This window comes from Atta colombica, unplaced genomic scaffold (assembly GCF_001594045.1).
Source record: "Atta colombica isolate Treedump-2 unplaced genomic scaffold, Acol1.0 scaffold207, whole genome shotgun sequence".
NCBI classification, from domain to species: domain Eukaryota; kingdom Metazoa; phylum Arthropoda; class Insecta; order Hymenoptera; family Formicidae; genus Atta; species Atta colombica.
In genome coordinates this window covers 1955279-1965272 of record NW_017259302.1, presented here as the reverse complement: position 1 = coordinate 1965272, position 9994 = coordinate 1955279, and the positions used below count along the sequence as shown (strand labels likewise).

Sequence of the window (9994 nt, the reverse complement as noted above, 5' to 3'; positions counted from 1 at the left end):
TATATATATAAATATATATATATATATAAATAAAATTATATGTATATAAAATAATAATAAAAATAATTTGAAATAATGACAAAAACATGTTAAAATATTAAATTAAAATTAATATTCCAGTACTTTTTTAAACAAAGTTTCTTGATGAATAGAAAATATGAGATAAGTATGTAGTTATTTTTATATAATTAATATTAATTCACAAAATTCTTTTCTTATTCAAACATACAATAAAATTTTCGAGTGATGTATGTATAGGAATTGAATTTACATTGTTTCTGACATTGTTTCTGAATTGTTCACATTTCTAACATGCTCTAACTGTAATGAATTCCACAAATATGATATTTTCCTAGATAATAATGCTCGTGATGGTCTATCTATTCCGTCTAACAAGAAAAAAAATCTGTTCTTTGTTTTTTTTTCTTTTTTTAGTGCTGCAAAGTGCAGCGTTCATGACACAATCGAATGAATCTCATGACGTGATATTTTGCAGGAATATTACATTATTACGAGGAATAACGTGTTTTTATAATCATAACGATATCTTTGTTATGAACAATACATTTGTATAAAAAAAGCAAATTATTTCTTTTCTATGCTAATGTAATTGCGCGAAATATCCATTTTATTTTCGTTATTTTCGTTTCCAACATTCCAGAAATACGAATACTTATTTAAAACTATGTAAAGTTTACGTACAGTATTTTTTCACGTTCACTATGTGTAATTTGTATCTATGTTTGCTATTATTTAAAATATGTGAATTATTAATATATTGAGTTGTCCGGAAAGTTCGTGCCGATGTTGAAGGAAAATGAAACGCAGAAAATTTTAATTTAATAAATGTATACTAAAATTTAAATTTTAGTCCGCACGAACTTTCCGGACGACCCAATATTATTAATATATTTTAATATACCATGAAAAATCAATATATAACATATATTCGATATTTTTTTTAAGTATCGCGTTATTTACGAACGCCGCTGTTTTATATATGTTATTAATCCTTGATTACACATACATGATTGAGTTATTTATATTTTACGCATTTCTTTTCTTTGAAATACTAGGAGCACTAAATAATAATGCTCTTATTTCTTTTTTTTTTAATATATAAATACTCTACAAATATTTCCTAAAGATGTTAAAATATATATGTGAGAATCATATATACTTTACATCTTTAATTTTTTATTTTTATTACATTTTTGTATTTCTTATAAAAGAAATTCTATCATGTATGATAAAGGATCGAAAAATCATCACGTGTACTAAAGATTAATACATTGTGTCAGAAATGGAGGCAATGCGCGATAAGATACAAATTTCACACAATGGAAAATAACGAGCAGTGAGAAACGTGGATAAAAGTATAGCTACGGTCCATCATCCAGGAAACGATTAGTCAAACAGCAATGATAATAATTTATCTTATTTTCTTTTTTCTTGGGATGTGTCTTTTTACTATAACATAATGCCACTGTTGTAAAATTGGATTCAGATAGAAGGGACAAGTTTCCAAACATTCCAAATTATATAATAATAATATAAAATTCTAAACAATATAAATCAATGTAAATGCTGTAAGAACTTACATTGCAGGATATTCGTGTGTTTTATAAATTTTATTAAATATTGAAAGATAATAATCTAAATTATTCTTTTAATGCGTATTTAATAGAATTTATAAAATTTATAAAAGGTATCTAATCAATCAATAAAAGGTATCAAATCAATCTAGATTATCTTTTATAATCTAGGAATCTAAGTTATTATATTTTAATGGATATCTGATAAAATTTATAAAATACATGAATATCTAGTGTAGATATGTATTCAAAGATAATAATTTATATATATTAACAGACAGCAATAACCTAGATTTATCTTTAAAGCATATCTAATAAATTTTATAAAATACATGAATACTCAGGTTTAGGTTTTTTACGGGCATTTACATTGTTTATTAACATGTTTATTAGCATGTTACATTGTTATGATTTAGTTCCAAACATTGTTTATTAACAGATATGAAACATGAATGAATGTCTCTCTCTTTATGTCGTCTCGCGCGTCAAGAAACTACTTTACGGTGCGATCTTATATCTCATTGTGTTGGAAATCTTAAGGATGTATATCTGATATGCTAATATACAGTCCCTATCGAAAGTATGTTGATATTTACACTCTCTATAAAAATAAATATGAAAACTACATAAATACGAAACAGTTGTATGAATAACATCATTTTTATTCAACTAAATAAATAACTTTTTGTAGTTTATTTACTGTGTGTATTTATTATTTTTATTATTATAACATTTCAACTTAAAAAATGATAAAAATTTTGATTTTTTGGGAAAAATTCAAGATGATTTATTCAAATGCATTATTCAATTGCAATGGTTAGTCTATAAATAAACAAATACGAAAATTTTTACTTATTTATTTATTTACATAATAAATAATCAGTGAATCGCAATGAAACTTTGCGTAAACCATTTCGAATGTTTAAAGAATTTTTCCTAAAAAATTGATATATTTTTTATTATTTTTTAAATTGAAATATTGTAAGAATAAAAAAATAATAAAAAATACATAATAAAATAAATTACAAAAAGGTGTTGATTAAAAATATGTTATTCAATTGTTTCATATATACATAGTTTTCATATTTATTCTTATATAGAATGTGTAAATACTAATACATTTTTAACTTCAAACTTTTGATAGAAACTGTATGTTAGATATATTCTTAAGAACGTTTCCTCCAATCTTCGACGGTTCCAATCAGTTTTAACCAGTGATCTCTGTAATAAACTAGAGCCTTCCTTATATTGAAATAAATTATAAGAAATACGGCCAAACAAAGAAAAGGAAGACAAATACTGATCTTTTTGACTCTTTTCCATTTATGATAATAAATAATATTAGCAAATCTAATCAATAAATCCCTGACAAAGAAAACAGAAATCATCTTTCCACCTTTTGTGTCCTTATTTAGGAATTGAAATACCTCCTTGATGGCTTGCTCCAATATGTTTTAAACTAATATTCATATTCTGTTCTTCTAGACCATGTTAAATAATAAGTCTAAAGTGTTAATTAGTAAGGGGCTCCGCACAATAAAAGGAACAGGGAACAAAGAGCAGAGAATAAGAATCTCAACCTATCAGAAACTGTGTGTTCCACAATACATGATTTCTGATAGGTTGAAATTCTTATTCTTTGTTCTCTGTTCCCTTCCTTTTATTGTGCGGAGCTCCAAGTCTTAAGATGCTAATAAGACTTTTTTGATTCGTAACATCTGTATTTAAGACCGTCTTAAATATAAGAAGCTATGAACATCCGTCATAGAGTTTACTGGCTTCAATCCAGTAAGCAAGAAACATTTTGGAACATTTCAACAACATTAGCAACATTGTAACATTGTTACAATGTTGCTAATGTTGTTGAAATGTTCCAAAATGTTTCTTGCTCATTAAGAACATACCATAATCAAACTATTCGCGCGCACTCGACTCGTCGCCGAACGGCTGACTGTTCGGCAATCCTCGGATCTGTCTCGACAACGCTCGATGATATTCGGCTCACCTCGGCAACGTTCGGCATTGTGTTGTCTCGCCGTTGCTCGCCGCCGCGCCGGTCACTCGCGGTTGCGTTGCGCTCGTTCATCAGTGTGCTGATCGGTGTTCTTTCGCACTTGTCATTGTGAATCTTCTCGCTGATGCGCGCGTTCTAAATTTCGAACGTGTGCCGGAGTGTTTTTATTATACGTTCTGACGTGGACCAATGACGCGATAGCCCCTCGAAAAAAAGCGAGGCATCGAGAGGAGACTCCAGAAAGAGATCAACGTGTCGAGCCTTCAGTTCATTTATTCATTTATTATGATTTCACGACGTTCGCCGATCCGCGTTCTGAAAATGGTAATTTTTGAATGGACACTAATCTACTTATCTACTCTCGCTCGTTCCGAATCACTTTGTCACATTGATGTTTATGAATGTATGATCCTCACAACGATTTCCGCGTTATCGTCACGGAAGGAATTTTATAGTCATGAGGATGTTCTTTGTGTTGTGTGAGTGAAACGACAGTTGTATGTCATTGTACGATGTTTAGTCTGCGTCTCTGCGTTATTATCGCGATATAATCCGCGATATAATCGCGATTTAATTCCGTACGCGAGCCACAACGGCGGGATTTCGTTTCTCAGATCCTGTATTTTTAGTGATATTGGCACGGCGTTATAACGACGGTATTGGCAACGATGACCGCGTGGACAACGCGATAATATCTTTATTTACTTACTTTTCGTGAGGAAATGAAAAGACATTTTCGGTCGGCCTGGTAGATTTGCACTGGCCGCGAAATCCCGACTGTAATTTGCCGCCGCTTCTATGTTTGTCCTCCGCGACCAATTCGCCGCCGTCTAGGCGGCAGGGTTACATATATTGCGATTTGTTGTTAGTATATACGACATCAGTGGCGTAATCAACGACTATGAATCAAAGTGCCGATGTCAGTGTATCGATGCCAAAAAAGGAGGAAGAATAGAAGAAAGAAGAAAAAAAGGAAAAGAAACAATACGAGTCTTCAGGATTATCGCACATGTCGATAGCGTTTTTATTTTAGATTTAATTGCTCATTTTTTAAAACTTTCATTCCCGTTTCCATCAATGTAGATTAATTTTAATCTCGGTGATTAAAGTTCACCGAGATTAAAATCACCGAGATTAAAGTTAATTTACATTGGTGAAAATGAGGATATAAGAGCGAATATCTGAAAATGAAATCTCATTCTTAAAAAAAGTTAAATCATTCTTTTTTTCTAAGACTGGTTTAATTTTCAATCTTTAGAGTAAGACGTTACTCCACTCCAAAGAATTTAGACAGCACATTTTTATTATATTGACAATATCATATCAATATAATCATCCGAAGGTAATCCATTATTTGGTACATCAGCAAAGCTGCGTTGCGATGTATTCTTCTAATGTGCTCAGTGATAGTATTGTGTAGGTAAGCTTCAACACAGCATATACTGAACTATGTCTTAAGAACTGTTTAACAAACAGTCGTCGATTCCGCACGATGATTTTTGTTAGAGAAGTTCTTTCGGTAAAGATACTCCCGGTGGTTTGCCGTTTACCTGTAAGAGGAGCTATGAGTGTTCGAAAAATTTTTCGGTTCTGCCTGGGATCAAACCCGGGCATAGCAATCATGTGTGCTGCCGCTACGCCACGCTCGCACTTAATATAGCTATATGAGAAAAATGTTCTGATCATCTAAATGTCCTAAATAAAAAAAGAGATAAGAAGGCATTTTGGTGAGACTGAACAGAAGTTTTCACCAAATTATTCTTGTTGTGTTTAATCAACATTTTTTTCAGTATACCTATCTTATTGTAAATTCTTCTTACTGTTGAGAATTACAAAGTAAAATAATAGGATGTTTAAAAGAAAATGTAAAGACAATTTCTTGAATAGTTTCCAAGTATCTTTATATTGTAAAAAATATTGTAGAAAAATCTAATTTACACATATAAATTAATAACACAAATACTACATATAATTATAAATAAAGTTATATAATTAGTGTAAATTTTTATATAATAAAAGTAATAAAACACTGAGAAAAAAAGTTAAAATATTCGTAATTACATGCGGTTTTTTCGATATTAATTGATTATGAAAAATTTGATTTTTGCAATACAGATTTCTATGAGATGTATCTCATTAATTATTTATTTATTTGTTAGGAATAAAATTTTATTTCGCTGTATTTAAATAAAGATTTATTTCAATGAACATTTTTCACAAATAAATTTTTAAGTATCCTGTTTAAGTATACGTATATGTGTTTGTTGCAAATTATATAATTTTTATGTTTGTTGTTTATGTAATTCTTCAATAATTCTTAATCATTCAATAATTGAATGAATATATTAAGGTACCGATTATGGCGATTACGTCACTGCGTTCAACGGCGACAAAGAATGATTGCGAATAATAAGGGCGATTATCTTCGCCGGTACGAGAGATGCGAATATACAAACCATTTTAAATGAATCAGCGTTTAATTATAATCCTCCTGGGCGATAAAACGTATGTTTGTGGCGTATGTTTGTAAACTATAATATTGTCCAGCTATGACTATCATAGAAGACGATCGAATATCGATAGGAAAATATATAAAATAGATTTAATGTAATCGACTAACAATGACTATATCAAATCTATTTATGTTTTTCGCTATCTATTTCTATTGCTATCTCTATATTGCTATATATATCTTAAATAAAATAATCGTGCAAATGCTTATATCTTAAAAAATATAAAAAGAGAAGCATAAGTGTATGAGAAAAGAATTATGAGAAAAGCATAGCTCTATGATTAATAGAATGCCTTATTTCTTCATATCATTTATTAATACAAATTTTCATTAATTATTATTAATTATCATGAAATTTTTAATCGAACGATCAATATGTAAGAACAAAAAAAAGGAAGAGATACTTCAAATTTATCAATTTCATATAAGTCGAAATTGTAATTCTGTTTTATTCGCATAATTTATCCTTTGCTTTGAAGACATAGAGCAGCTTAATTATTATTTTTTTTTTAATTCGAAATAAATGTAAAATGGGAAAAATAAAATATAAGACGATGTGTCAGAGAAGAAAAAAGAATGCGTGTAAAAATTAAAGTGTGAAACGTTTGTTCATGTTTCTTCATTTTAGATTCGAAATTATAATTCGTAAGTTAAAAGAGACATTGTATTATTTTGCCAAGACCGCATCTCTCGGTACGGTCTGATTATCTTCTGCCAATTAATCACACTTTCAGATCGGCGATCCTTTTCAAACTAGCTCGCTGCACTGGTTTGACCCAGACCGCTTTCCGACGAACGTGCATCACATTTTTCGACCTTGCGCTTGTGTTACAAGAACGCATATACATGGCGACGAGCGCATTAATTCACCGAGACGTTCACCGGCTTCTATTACGTCGCGGATTTTCGATCGCTCCAGCATTGCTGTAATCGGTATAATCGGCCAACCATGCGTACAAGTCGTGTGATTTGTTCAATTGACACGTTTATTAAAACAAATTAAATGGTGTATCGTGTTTCGCATCCTATTATTCTACTTCGTAATACTGCACCATTCATAAATATCCATTGCGTTTTTTCTTTCATATCTCCACAAATAAATTAAAAAATAATTCTTGTACGACAGCACTGTGATTGAAACTTTGTTCATGCGCACTTTGAAAAAAAATATAGCAACTAAAGATGAGAATATTATACAAGTTTGATGTAAAATTAATGTCCATAGTTAAACAAATTAATGTTCATATAATTGAATATTTTATAGTTGCTGTAATTATAAAATAATTTATTAAACTACACATACTCTCTAAAACTTTTAGAGTGAATCACTTTGAACACTGAAATCTCACTCCTAAATATTGAAAATTGAGTCACTTTTTTTTAAAACTGAGTCAATTATCATTTAAAGTAAGGCTCCACTCCAAAGAATTTAGAGAGTATATTTGTTTTAGATATAAAACTTGTAGTTGTGTCACTTTTACAATTGTTACATCTTTACAATTGCTATCATTATGTCTTTTTCTTTAAGTGCGATCTTTTAAACTAAATGCTTGAGTGTCGAAATCGAAGTCTGATATAGTGGACAAAATTAACGATTGCAAAATAGCAAGTGAATCAAGGATATATATACATATATAGATATATCTTCTTTCTAATTACATTCCTTGGCACGTTATAAAGTGTAGAATATTTCGGCATCTCATATATTTTGATTTTATTGCAGTTTATTGATATTCCATGAAATCGAAAACGGAAGATATTTGCATGCACATTAACAGCGTTGAGTTACGTGATACGATATTTTTATTCTTATATATTCTTATCTTATATGATATTTTACTTCTTTCAGCGCTTGTTCACGTCGTTAAGAATTGCCGCTTAAATTTTAGAGAAAATAATCAAGATTAATGTGATCTCAAATAAAGAGAGAAAAAGGGGAAGGGAAGAGAAGAATTATCGAGTTCCTCTACGAGGGAGTGTTACTTCTGCCATCTAAAATTAAAACGATGAAATAAAATAGATATATAAAATAAAATAAATACACACACACATACACACACACACACACACACACACACACACACACATACACATATAATATACAAGATGTTTCGATTTTAAATCAAAATACCACAATAAGAAGGTTCTCGAAAAAAATAAGTTTAAATATTTGTCGTTTTTTTGTTTCAAGTAGTTTTTGAGATATAAAAATTTAAAATTGGCTCATTACAGATTACAATTAAATGGCTGTTTACCTGTGAGTCGCCATGCACCAATGGGTGGTTTTCATTTGACGACACAAACCGATACAAGTCGACATAAGTGTTGGCCTATCTTTGTTATTTTCCGAAGAAGATAGAATGATGTTTGTGTAACTAAATGGAAAGCACTATTAACGCTTTCAATGTGCGACTCATAGACAGACAACCATTTATCCGTCTCTATCTCTAATTGATCAATTTTAAAACTAATGCTCAAAACAAAAAATGGAAAATTTAACTTATTTTTCTCGAAAATTTTCTATGGTATTTTGATTCGGGGCTCCCTATATGTGTGTGTGTGTGTGTGTGTGTATATATATATATATATATATATATATATATATATATGTGTGTGTGTATATATTTTTATTCAATAAGGAAATATTTAATACAATATGCGTAACTTCAAACATTTAAGGAAGAACAGGAGATCAAATTAAAGGCGAAATTTGTGAATTTGTTTTAAGGAAAACAATTAATGGACAGTTTTACGTTCAGGTTTACTATCTATTACATGAGATGTAGAAAATTAATTTGCAATTTAAATTAATTTATTACATATAGAGGCTTTCTATCATTGAAGACATCTAAAAATTTTGAGGCCATGTTTTATCACTATTGCAAGACTTGAGGAAGTCTGTTAGTCCTCTAGTTATCTTCCTCAAGACACTTTACTCTTCAAATGGAACCTAAAATAGATCTTTAAAAAGTGTTGTTACAAAATGATAATAATTGCAGAAACGTAAAACTTTAATTTTTACGTAAACATTATTTATGTTGCTACTATTTTATGTAATAACATTTTTTAAATGTCTTTTTTAAGTTAAATCTGTAAAACAAAATATTTTTAACAAATTTTATATTATAAATTTTATATTTAAAATTAATTTTTTGTATTATGAATATCGTAATAAATAATATTTAAACGGAAAATTATGTATTTATTCCTAAAATAAATTCATATTTGCCAATTAATGCATACAATCTCCTGTCTCTCTTGAAGTTTAATAAGATTCAAACGATACTTTTTTATTAGCCACTATACTTGAGGAACGAAACAATCATATTATTATATCAGGAAGAAATGGACATGTCACATCTCTCAAATGGAAATGTCACATCTCGCATATATTCTTGATATATCTCATAATCTGAATAAATGTAGATTTTTTTTTATATCCTACTTTCTTTTTTATTTATTCTTGATATTCCATTTTTTGAACGGTATAGCACCTCCGTCGTTTTGTGCGATCGTGCGATGGGGAAAGCTTTTTATTCATTCTGATTTCATTGCAGCTCCGGACAGAGCAGCACAAGGATCAAGCCTGATGTCCATATGGTCGACCAGCACCGGACGAAATTCATTGTTTGGCGCGGAGAGCAGCGGAGCAGTGCTCCCCTCTTCGCACTTGCCGACCCACGTACACGTGGTGCACGAACACCTGCGCAACGCTGACGGCCACTGCTTTCACAAACCGTTCCACGATCATTGTCAGGTCGGTAGACTTGCCTTAGTTAATCCTTCTCCACGAGATCCTTTCTTTGTCATCCACTCCGCGAATACGCGCCTATCGTATATGTGTGTGTGTGTGTGTGTGTGTGTGTGTGTGTG

At 30.2% G+C, this 9994-nt stretch overlaps 2 protein-coding genes across 3 annotated transcripts in view; one reads left to right on the top strand and one right to left on the bottom strand.

Annotated features, from left to right (window-relative positions):
* Positions 1-4501, bottom strand: part of LOC108687508 (SEC14-like protein 2) — a 40672-nt gene extending 36171 nt beyond the window's left edge. Inside the window, exons 1-2 of one of the 2 annotated variants that reach the window (XM_018193291.1) lie at positions 4319-4501; positions 3500-3924 (exon numbers count right to left, since the gene is read on the bottom strand). In XM_018193291.1, coding sequence (XP_018048780.1) covers positions 3500-3502 — 3 coding nt within the window. In that variant the 5' untranslated portion in view covers positions 3503-3924; positions 4319-4501. The remainder of the gene's footprint in view (positions 1-3499; positions 3925-4318) is intronic. The other variant, XM_018193289.1, reaches the window with a different exon arrangement.
* The window catches only part of LOC108687509 (calcium release-activated calcium channel protein 1-like), a 22595-nt gene that overhangs the window by 6292 nt on the left and 6309 nt on the right, over positions 1-9994 (top strand). Inside the window, 1 exon segment of the mRNA XM_018193293.1 lies at positions 9679-9878. Within this exon segment, the coding sequence (XP_018048782.1) occupies positions 9679-9878 (200 nt within the window).